General features: G+C 46.1%; 1 protein-coding gene across 3 annotated transcripts; it reads right to left on the bottom strand.

Moving 5' to 3' along the window:
• Window positions 1-6147: 6147 nt before the first annotated feature.
• Window positions 6148-11224, bottom strand: LOC122686877 (vegetative cell wall protein gp1-like). 3 transcript variants are annotated; one of them, XM_043892221.1, is made up of 2 exons: window positions 7674-11224; window positions 6148-7573 (listed from the first exon to the last, which is right to left on the bottom strand). In XM_043892221.1, exon 1 carries the CDS (start codon window positions 9743-9745, stop codon window positions 8765-8767), a length of 981 nt encoding a protein of 326 aa, XP_043748156.1. In that variant the 5' UTR covers window positions 9746-11224; the 3' UTR covers window positions 6148-7573; window positions 7674-8764. The 3 variants fall into 3 exon arrangements, with proteins under 3 accessions (XP_043748156.1, XP_043748157.1, XP_043748158.1); XM_043892222.1 differs by having other exon boundaries at window positions 6148-7825; window positions 8320-11224; XM_043892223.1 differs by having other exon boundaries at window positions 8320-11224.
• Between the last annotated feature and the right edge of the window lie 383 nt (window positions 11225-11607).

Here is an 11607-nt window from a genome sequence, read left to right as displayed (position 1 = left end):
CTCATCTACCTTGGCCCAATACCTTCCAATATCATGGAGCTTCAGGGAACATCCTAGAACCCAAGTGGTAGCCTACTCAGAGCACTGTCTTTACAGACACATTTTTGTATTTGCCTCATCCTGGTTCCATTTTAACATGCCAGGTTCCAAACACCCTAGGTTTGTTTGGATGGCTTTGGGGGCGGGGGTCCAACGATGGGATTACTTCTCTACTAAATTCTATCTTCTAAGACTTGGCATCTAGTTTTAGTTTTTAAACATAGTTTTGGACCCTAAAGTGATAGCATCTTAATGTATAAGCTATCCTTTCCACATTTCTTCAGGATGTCACTTTGAAGACTGTATTGCAGGAGGCTGAGACAGAGCCCTGTGTCGAGTCAATAGAGACCTCTGTCAGAGTTGGAATGTATCCATTACCAAGACTTTTGGGAAATGATTGTTCAACCAGCTGCAAATCAATCTAATTGGCCCTATGTCTACCCTACATCTCTTCATTACTCAACAAGGACACTAAAAGATTCTTGTCTAAGATACTGAGATGTACACGCACCCACCACCTTGACCTTCCAACCCAACCCTGCTGTAAAACAAAGTAATGAAGTCCTACATACATGTCACATTTGTATTTTCTTTGGCATCTCTCTTTTGCCAACTCTGGACTTTCCCTCCTGGCCTAAGGCTCCCCTAACATCAGATAGTGGCCATACCTAGAAGCTTGCTTCCTTCATTACTGTAATTGTACAATGTAGTTTTGTCTTCCTAAATGCATTATACATGCACTGAAAAGTTGTGCTAACTTGAATCATGTTTTAAGTATCAGTTCAGTTCAGTTCAGTCACTCAGTAGTGTCTGACTCTTTGCGACCCCATGAACCAGAGCACGCCAGAACTCTGTCCATCACCAACTCCTGGAGTCCACCCAAACCCATGTCCATTGAGTCGGTGATGCCATCCAACCATCTCATCCTCTATTGTCCCCCTCTCCTCCTGTCCTCAGTCTTTCCCAGCATCAGGGTCTTTTCAAATGAGTCAGCTCTTCGCAGGTGGCCAAAGTATTGGAGTTTCAGCTTCAACATCAGTCCTTCCAGTGAACACCCAGGACTGATCTCCTTTAGGATGGACTGACTGGATCTCCTTGCAGTCCAAGGGACTCTCAAGAGTCTTCTCCAACACCACAGTTCAAAAGCATCAATTCTTCTGTGCTCAGCTTTCTTTATAGTCCAACTCTCACATCCATACATGACTACTGTAAAAAGCATAGCCTTGACTAGACAGACCTTTGTTGACAAAGTAATGTCTCTGCTTTTTTATATGATGTCTAGGTCATAATTTTCCTTCCAAGGAGTAAGCTTCTTTTAATTTCATGGTTGCAATCACCCTCTGCAGTGATTTTGGAGCCCCAAAAATAAAGTCAGCCACTGTTTCCACTGTTTCCCCATCTATTTGCCATGAAGTGATGGGACCAGATGCCATGATCTTAGTTTTCTGAATGCTGAGCTTTAAGCCAACTTTTTCACTCTCCTCTTTCACTTTCATCAAGAGGCTGTTTAGTTTTTCACTTTCTGCCATAAGGGTGGTATCATCTGCATATCTGAGGTTATTGATATTTCTCCTGGCAGTCTTGATTCCAGCTTGTGCTTCCTCCAGCCCAGTATTTCTCATGATAAACTCTGCATATAAGTTAAATAAGCAGGATGACAACATACAGCCTTGATGTGAACTTTTCATTCCATCAGTAAAAAAAAAGTGTTAGTTGCTCAGTCGTGTCTGACACTTTGCAACGCTATGGACTGTAGCCCCCTAGGCTCCTCTGTCCATGGGATCCTCCAGGCAGGAATACTGGAGTGGGTAGCTGTTCCCTTCTCCAGGGGATCTTCCCAACTCAGGGACTGAACTGAAGTCTCCTGCATTGCAGGTAGACTCTTTACCATCTGAGCCACCAGGGAAGCCCAATCAATAAAGGTATTGATCATTTCCTTGAAAAGTCTAACATTTCTAGATTGAAAACTCTTTTTGAAATACAAGTATAAAAACGAAAGAAACAAAAACAAAAAATGAAATACAAGTATAATACTAATTTAGATTTTTATTTACCTATACTCAATTTTCTCAAAATGTGTAATAGCTTCAAACACAATAATAACAGGCCAAAGCTGCTTTAACTTGAAACACATGATGTGATTCAATATCTGGCACGTGATGTCCTCCTGCCAGGAAATTCTTTAACCTCAGATCTTCAGACTCAGTAAAATAAATAGTATTTTTTTTTAATTGGTAGTTCAGTGAAAATAAACAAAAGCAATTTCCATCTGGTTTAACATTGATCCTGAATTATTTTCAAATCATCACTCTGCCCCCTTTTCAAACTAGATCACAAATCTTTTATTTTTATCACTTAAAAGTCTGATTGATTTATTTAAAATAAAAGTTAACTTTTAAAAACAAGCAACGTTTCTTTAAATATTCACATACTTCTCCAAACAATAAATCAAAAATATAATTCCCTAAACTTTCATACTATGATTAGAAGTTTAAACATATCAAAATATACATTAAAAGCATAAGTATATCAGATTTTCTTGGTAGCTCTCTGTAGTCAGCTGAATGATGACCACCTAAAGATATCTGGTCCTAATTCCTAAATCTTGTAAATGTTACTTTATAAGGAGCAATGGCCTTTGTTGGTGTGATTAAGGATCTCTCTTTTTAAAAAAAAAAAAGCAAAGGCCTTTTAGTCTCTTTAATTGGCTATATCTAATCTTTTATATTTTAATTTTAATTTTTTTTAATTATGAAAGTATGACAACAATCACAGCAGACTTGGAAAATATAGAACAAGGTTACATACAGTTCTACTATGTATTACAATTATTTTTTTTAAGTAGATAAATTAAGATTTTTAGTTGGGAGTTTCAATATCAAACTCCCAAAAATTAATAGAATGAATATACAGAGAAGTAGGCAGATACAGTAGACCTGAAAAGCAGTATGAACCAGTTCAACATAATTAAGATTTACACATTTTCACAGAACAGGAGGATACAAATTCTATTCAAGTTCCCATAGACTGTAAACTAGGAGACACTGGAACATATTGAGGGACATAAAGCAAGGTGCAAAAATTTTGTGGTCTAAAGGTATTGAAATCATACAGAATCTGTTCTCTTGTCACCGTGGAACTGTTAGAAATCACTATCAAAAGATGTTTTAAAATAACCCACATATTTTCAAATGACATTTACCAAGAAAGATCTTTGACTTAGCCATCAAAAACTTCAATAAAGTCAGACTGAAAAAAACACATAGGGTGACTGCAGAGAAGAAAGACTTTAAGTGAGAAATTAGTATCCAAATGAGAAATTAATATTAAAGATACTTTAAACAAAATCCTATGTAATTAGAAATTAAGTGTCCACTTTTAAATGATGGGTGTTAGATCACAAATCTTGAGGAGGGCAGAGGTCACACTAGTCTTACCCTTACACCATCACAGAGTCCAACACCTGGAACATATATAATAGGGGCTCAATACATGTTTCCTGAACTGATAAAATGAGCAATAAATGAAAGTTTGTGTACAAAAATAGTAGTCATTCACAGTTTTGCCCAGAATCAAATAGAGACATGCCCAATGCCTTCTAACAGGGAAATCTGGGGGCAAAAATCACCATCTCAGATAGATAAATAATAACAATAATCTCAAAGTGTGTGCATGCTAGGTCACTTCAGTTGTGTCCTACTCTTTGCAACCCTATGGACTGCAGCCCACCAGACTCCTCTGACCATGGGATTCTCCAGACAAAGAATACTGGAGAGGGTTGCCATGCCCTCCTCCAGGGGATCTTCCCAACCAACCCAGGGATCAAACCCGAGTCTCTTATGTCTCCTGCATTGGCAGGTGGGTTCTTTACCACTAGCGCCACCATTTTGGTCTCAGTACACCTTTACGCTATTAAAAATTATCAAGAACCCCAGAATTTTTGCTTATACAGGACACACCCATCAATATTTTGGGCTTCCCAGGTGGCACTATCAATGATAGGGAATTTGTCACTCAAGAATTTGGGCAAATTCAGCCTCTAGAGTAACCCTGACTCATACCTGCACCGACCACTTTTCTATAAGAACAGTTAATTGGAACGATTCCTAGGAAAGTCACCTTGGGAAGTGACTCTTCACTGCACTTCATTCTCCTGTTTGGGACCCTCAGCCTGCTCACTGGCCTACCTGTGGCCACCTTGCTTGGATCAGGTTGTGTACCTGATCCAGGCTGGGCAAATTGCATCCTCCCTCCTGGGAATTTGGTACTGGGCTGAGGACAATCAGTTGCTTGGCTAATCATCTCTGTAGGAGATATTAGTGGTCATAATAGTGGTCATCATAGAGGGATCATCTCCCACCCGGCCCAGCTGCCCACCAAGAGGAAGAAATTTCCTCTTGCAAAGTCAACTGCAGAGAGAGAGACAGGCATCAGGGACAAAGCTTGAGAGAGGTCTGCCTGGCTGGGTGGCAGCCACCTGTCCTGGGCCTCAATGAGACATGACTTTATCTATGTACTTCCCTTCCCGCTTCAGCCAGTTTAGGTTGGTGACTTGCAACCCAAAGGCCTTAACGGAGGCAAAGACAGAGCCAGAAGCATCCATGGGTCTTTCCCGAAAGCCAGGTGCCTTAAAGGATTCTGGAGAGCTCTGCAGCCCTAGATACACATTTACTCTCTGAAGACTCCACCAGACAAAAACATCTTTCCAATCTAAGGCCAACGAGATTAGGAAATAGCATTTCCTCCAGCTTTCCATCCCCCGAGGGCAAAGGTACAAATGACTGCAGTTGGCAATTGACTCTGTGGGTTAGCATTTACTGAGGGCACACACCCAGGGACTTAAGCGACAGAAATCCCCAGGTGCCAGGCAGGAGGCTGGCCCATTATGCTTCCAACCACTGGCCTGTCCTCCCTCCTGTAAGTCATCACTCAGCGGAGCCCCAACCCACCATGATCGGTAGGATGACCCACTTAAAAGTGCCAATTTTTAGCAGCTGGAAACAACAAACATAGAGGGAGGTGAAGATGCCAGCGGAAGGATTTCTCTGTGTGTGTGCATGCTAAGCCACTTCAGTCATGTCTGACTCTCTGTGGCCCCATGGGATATAGTTCGCCAGGCTCCTCTGTTCATGGGATTTTCCAGCCAAGAACACTGGAGTGGGTTGCCATTTCCTCCTCCTGGGGATCTTCCCAACCCAGGGATTGAGCCCACGACTTCCACATCTCCTGCATTGCAGGAGGCTTCTTCAGAGCAAGGCCACCAGGGATTTCTCTTTACCCGTTCTCAAAAGATGCTCTAGGACCAGGGATCCATTCCAAGGATGTAACACAACAGCCACGCAAAGCTGGTGCAGCTGGAGCGGCTGTGTGACAGTCAGTTAGTCCACACAGCTCCCTAGGCCTTAGGTTTTACAGCTGCAGAATGAGGAGGTAGATGTAGACTGTCTTTAATATCCTTTTCATCCTCAACTTTCTACAATCTTTGTGCGCTGGAGAGATTTACACAGAACTTCATCTTGCTTTTATTACTCATAGTTCATCTTCCTCTGACAGAGCTAGCAGCAGCCTGTGCAGAAGTAAGTGGCTCTCTCTTCCAGGATGATTTAAGAGGCGCTGACAACCCCAAGCACCTTCCTCACATTCTGTCACAGCCCAGGCCCAAAGCTTGCCCATCCCAGAGCTAGCCCTGGGATCCGAGCACAGTCTGTCAATTGTTGTTCAGTCACTCAGTTGTGTCCAACTCTTTGCGATCCCATGGACTGCAGCACGCCTGGCTTCCCTGTCCTTCAGCATCTCCCGGAGCCTACTCAAACTCATGTCCTTTGAGTTGGTGATGCCATCCAACCATCTCATCCTCTGTTGTTCCCTTCTCCTCCTGCCCTCAACTTTTCCCAGCATCAGGGTCTTTTCCAATGAGTCAGCTCTTTGCATCAGGTGGCCAAAGTATTGGAGCTTCAGCTTTAGCATCAGTCCTTCCAAGGAATATTCAGGGTTGATTTCCTTTAGGATTGACTGGTTTGATCTCAAGAGTCTTCTCCAACACCACAGTTCAAAAGCATCAATTCTTCGGTGCTCGCCTTTCTTTACAGTCCAACTCTCACATCCATACATGACTATTGGAAAAACCGTAGCTTTGACTATGCAGACCTTTGTGGGCAAAGTAATATCTCTGCTTTTTAATATGCTGTGTAGGCTGGTCACAGCTTTTCTTCCAAGGAGCAAGCGTCTTTTATTTGGATCTGTTGATGGTCCCCATCGAAAGACAGATACCTACATTCCCCATTGTGTCTCATGGAGCATATTAGCCTGGACTCCCCTCTGGATTCCCTAGAAATGGCACTGAGAATGGGATTCGGCAGAGGCGCCGTGGCCAGAAGGGTCTGGGGCCTAGGGCATGGGGGTTGCAAGCCTGCCTGGGTGGTTGAGTGTGCAGGGGGATCTGCAGAAGGCTCCAAGGGTAGATGAGGAAGTAGCTCTGAGTCAACTGCACTAGCCACTGACCGAGACAGGAGGGTAGTCAGGTCCATTTCTCTCGCCTGAGTCTCTTCTCCTCTTCAGGGTGCCCAGTGGGAAGTAGAAGAGTCTCCGATCACCCTCCACAGGTCCCTCCTCCAGTCAGGGAACGCCTGCCCTTAGGCCCTCAGAGATCATCCTGACAACAAGATGAGGGAAGGTGACCACCCTGGAGACAGTGGCCTGATTCTGCTGTGGCGCAGTTGCCCAGAGAACCACAGGTGCCCCTTGCATTGCAGGGCTTCACAGCTGCTGCCCGCTGGCCCGGTGGCACCAGCTTCCTTCCTTTCCTGGCTATCTGTCTAAGAAGACACAGCCCACTATGGCACCCGCCCACCCCAAAGACAAGGCTTGGGTAGAACATCGCTGGCAGTCCAGTGGCTAAGACTCTGCGCTAACAATCCAGGAGTCCCGGGTTCCATTCCTGGTCAGGGAACTAACTAGATCCTGCAAGCTGCAACTAAGAGTTCACGTGCCTCAACTATAACCCGGCACAGTCAAATAAATGCACAAAAATAAGTTAAAAAAAAGCGGGGGGGGGGGGGGGGCCTTGTGTGTCAGGTTGTACTAATCCCCATTTCTGGAGGCTTCAGCTCTTAAACCATAAAAAAGGAGAAAGGATAACCAGGAAGAGAACTTCCTACTGCTCCTATGGGGGGATTTATTTATCAGTATGGGAGCTGTATGAGGTTTAGGAATAAATGAGCCATCAGATAGCACCCTGAGGTATTATTCTTCGACACAGTATCTTAAACACGGATTCCCCTGCACTGTATTGGAACAGATGTCACACATTACATTAGAGAACCAAGCTTCCCATGGACTTTCTTAGAAGGCTAGGCTTGTCAAATCTTTATCTCATTTGTGAGTGAGGATTAAGGTGTGTTCTGGTAATTTATGTGCGTGTAGATATTAAGTAGAAGTAAAAACAGCAACTGAAGCAAAAACCATCCTTAGCAGTGTCTTGCAATCTTCTGAAAATGTGGAAGAGCCCGAGAGAATCAGGTGTGTTTTCTATTTCCTGTGGATAAACAGGAAAGGAACACACATGAATGGAGGACCACAAGCATTCCATCACCACCTTTCTCCTTAGTCTCCAGAGCAAACATCTTGTAAAGTACCCAAAGGGCCAAAATTCCAGTTATTCCCAGGGGTTCTCCATGGTCCAGCAGAGGTTTCTGGGTATGTTGCTTGAGTCCCATTAAACCTTCAAGTTTAATTCATCTTGGCTGGTTTCCTTCTACTGTAGATTTCCTTTGCAAGAGAACGGGAACTGTGGGGGATTGAAGAACTCTTATTGGGTAGTCTAGCAATTTTGTACCGGTACACCAGCCTGGGGCCGAGGGAAATTCCCTCATGAACCCCAGGGAGGCTTGGGTTAACTGAAGGCAGGCACAGCTCCTCCAGCACTCAACTCTGCAGAGGGGCTAGGAATCCAGAGACTCCTGCTAATGAAAGGTCTGCTCAACATCCTGGGGCTAAAGATGAACCGATTACCTCCACTGTGAAACAGGAATCTGCAAAGAATTCTGAGCACATACCTACCTGCAAATCTACCTGCCTGTCCTGCAAACAAGGTGTGCTAAAGCCTAATCGTTTGTCTGAACCAGCCAGTACTAGGTCACAGGAGAATATGGGTTAGGAGTCACAGACATCTAGGTGTGAACCCTGGGTGGGCTACCAAGAGCTGTGTGACCGCACCCAAGACACGCAGCCTGTCCCCTGCCTCAATGTCCTCGTGTGCAAATGGGAATAAAACAGACTCACACGATCAGGAGCTACTGAGTCTGAAGAAGCTGGAAACGAGTACGTGCGGCCTCATTTCTGCAAACAGAAATACCACACACTTCTTTCCTTGGGGTTTCGAGGTCTGGGCCACCTGGCCGGTACACCGACCGGCCCCTGCAGCGCAATTCAGCCCTAAAGGACCCTCCAACCCCGGCCCACCGCACCAACTTGCTCCCGGCTCTCTCTTGCCTCCCTCTCTCTCCCATCTGGCGCTCTCACAACACTTTCTAAAACAGAAAGTACTACCGCCCTTTAATCCGTGCTCTACGTCAAGGGCAGAATCGTCACGAAAGTGAGCAGCCCGGCTTTCCGGGCGCGGACGGGCAGGGCTCGAGGGCGGTCCCGGGCAGCGGGCGGGGCCAGCCCCCTTTGCCCAGCCGAATTCCAGATTCGGAGCCTGGGGAACACCCTCTGCCCGAGCGTGTTAGCCCCGGCCGACACCCGGGAGCCGCCCGCAGCCCTGGGGGGCCGGGGGCGCGGAGATCCGGGAGGAGGGGTGGGAAAGAAGATGGGGAGGGAGGACGTGGAGGAAGGAGGAGGGGGGAGGTGAGAGGAGGAGGGGAGGGGAAGAGGCTAGGAAGTTGGAGAAAGGGAGGTCGGGGTGGGGGAGGGAGGAAGTGGGGGGAGGAGGCAGTACGAGGGAGGGGAGGGGGGGGGGGGGGGGGGAGGGGAGGAGGGGGTGGGAGGAGGAGACGGTGCGGGGCCCGCAGGCGCTTGCGGGGAGGAGGCGGGGAGAGTGGAGGGGGAGAGAGGGGGAAGGGAGGGAGCAGGGTGGAGGAGGGGCGTGGGGGAGGAAGGAGGAAGTGGGGGTCAGAGGAGGGGGAGGGCGCGGACCCCTCCCCGGCTCCGAAGGACCGGTGGATGCCGACCGCGAGCACTGCTCTGGGACAGCGGACCCACTTTGGAACAGTAGGGTAGCACGGCGGGGCTTTTCTGGAACAAGCAAAAACAAAACAAAAAAGCAAAAACCAACAACAACCCAACCAAGCGCAAGCCGCCCCGCCCCACCCCGCCCGGGTCTCGGCGGCAGCAGCGGGGACATCGGGGAGCGGGGACCGTGGCCCTCGGGGCGCGGGGGGCGCTCCCCGGGGTCCGCGGCCGCACAGTCCGGGAACTGGGCTCCGTCAGACTTCCGGGAGGCAGGAGGCTGCTCTTCTCCAAAATCCACCAGACTCCTCTGATGCGCTTTTCTTAACAGTGGAAAACTACAAAAAACAAAAAAACATAGCCATGAAAATAAGTGAGAGAAGAACCCGCCGTCTTCACGTCCATGGAGGCGTTCTGTTGAGTCTTGAAATTCGGAGTCATTGCGGGTGAGCCTTGTGAGCGCCTTTCTAACCAATCCACACTGAAGCGTGTGCGTCTCTGCTGTGTTTAACACTGGGTGACGGTGACGTGGTGACATCGTGTGAAGTTGATTTGGTGATGATTTTTGCTTTGGTCCGGTTACCTTGCTTCACTTGATAACACGACGTGAACGCATACACGTTGCAAAAAGAAAGGCACAGAAGGAGCAGTTATCTTTTTAACTTTGGCTTAAAGTAGATGAGAAGCCCTAAGGCGCTGCCAGCACTGAAAGAATGAAGGGTTAAAAACAACAATTATGCATTGGCTCCTTCGTAGTCATTCTCCATAAGTTAACATTGTAAATCATTAAATAAAAGGGACAAAAATCCTATTCCTTGTTATAAATTTACAGTTTTAGAAAAGGTGTCATTACATCATATGTGCTGAATCACATTATCAGGTCTGTATGTGAGAAAGAATTTCTGCTCTGAAATAGAGCAGCTTGAATGCTTAAGTGCCAAGAAGTGCTTCTTAGGAAATTTCCAAATACAATCAATTAATATGAAACAGATGCAGTAGGGGGTGCTTACTAAAACTGAAAGCCCTTCTCCCAAAAAAGGCACTCCATTTTCCTTTCAAATGAGCCTGGAAATCATTCATTTTCAGTTGGCCAATGAGGATTGACGATCGCTCCAAAATCAGAATGGGGCATCTTTTCCATGGTAGGTTAATAGGCCCAATTCAGTTTACAAAAATGTCTTTGGGCCAGGACTCATTCACCTGCATAAAATCAAAGACACGGTGATGTGTGTTTTATCACATTGAACAGCAGTAGTGAAAGGATGGATGTTCATGGGAACAGGATGCCCAGACAGAGGTTTCACTGAACCACATCCCAGCTAATGCATGCAGAAAAGTCCCTGGGAGGTAGGTTGTAGGCTGGCGCTCCATCCATCACTCCTCCTCGTTTTCCAGGCCTGTTTGTTTGCCCTTTGAAGTGTGTTTTAAACTTTTGAATTCGTTATCTGTATTAAAAATCAGGATATTTCACAGGGAAAGCTGGACTTTTGGCTTCTCTGAAATCTGAGAAGACCTGGAGCAGAGTGGCAGTGTCAGAAGTGACCATTTGTGTGCCCATGAGCACGCGCACACACAGACACACACACACACCACTGTTGTCCTCTTAAGATAGTTGTTTGCCCTGTACCCCAAGTTTTCTGACCCCAGACAAACTACTTCATCTATTGTTCAGCCGTTTTATAAGGATCATTAAAGCCATAGGTGGTTTCGACACTGTCTAGATGTAATGCATGTATGATTAAAACCTCAAATCTTGACTTCCAGAAATTCATCTTGACAGATTCAGCAAATCAGAAACTGAATAAAGACAGACACAACAGAATGTCCTGACTCCTCCATGGGGCATTTCCCCAAAATGCAGCAAGACACAGGGGAGCATGTGGTCTCAGCAATTAAACTACATACCTGCTAGGCAGTGTTAGGCAAGTTATTTACTATCCTAACCAGCACAAGTTATTTACTATCCTTACTTCCCTGGTGGCTCAGATGGTAAAGAATCTGTCTGCAGTGCAGGAGACCCAGGTTTGATCCCTTTGTCAGGAAGATCCCTGGAGAAGGGCATGGCTACCCACTCCAGTATTCTTGCCTGGAGAATCCCATCCACGGACAGGGGGCCTTGGGGGCTACAGTCCATGGGGGTCTCAAAGAGTCGGACACAACTGAGCAACTAACACACCAGCACGATTCTATAAAGAAATTATCCTTCAATTAAAAAAAGTAAATTTAAAATAAAAAATACATACTAAAACTACCCCCTTTGAAAGATTGAATATTGAGTTATTATATGTGAAAGAATTTTGAACAGCCCCCGGTCCATAGGAACCACCCCAAATATTAATTTCTCCTGCCCTTGGGATTTCAGTTACTAATGCAGGTTCTTGAGAGAGAATTATTACTAGA

This window comes from Cervus elaphus, chromosome 30 (genome assembly GCF_910594005.1).
Source record: "Cervus elaphus chromosome 30, mCerEla1.1, whole genome shotgun sequence".
NCBI lineage: Eukaryota > Metazoa > Chordata > Mammalia > Artiodactyla > Cervidae > Cervus > Cervus elaphus.
This window is presented reverse-complemented; position numbering and strand designations above follow the sequence as displayed.

What these genes read in the sequence shown, in the direction of transcription:
- LOC122686877 (XM_043892221.1), bottom strand. Translation starts at nt 9,745, where the DNA reads ATGTCACCACGTCACCGTCACCCAGTGTTAAACACAGCAGAGACGCAC.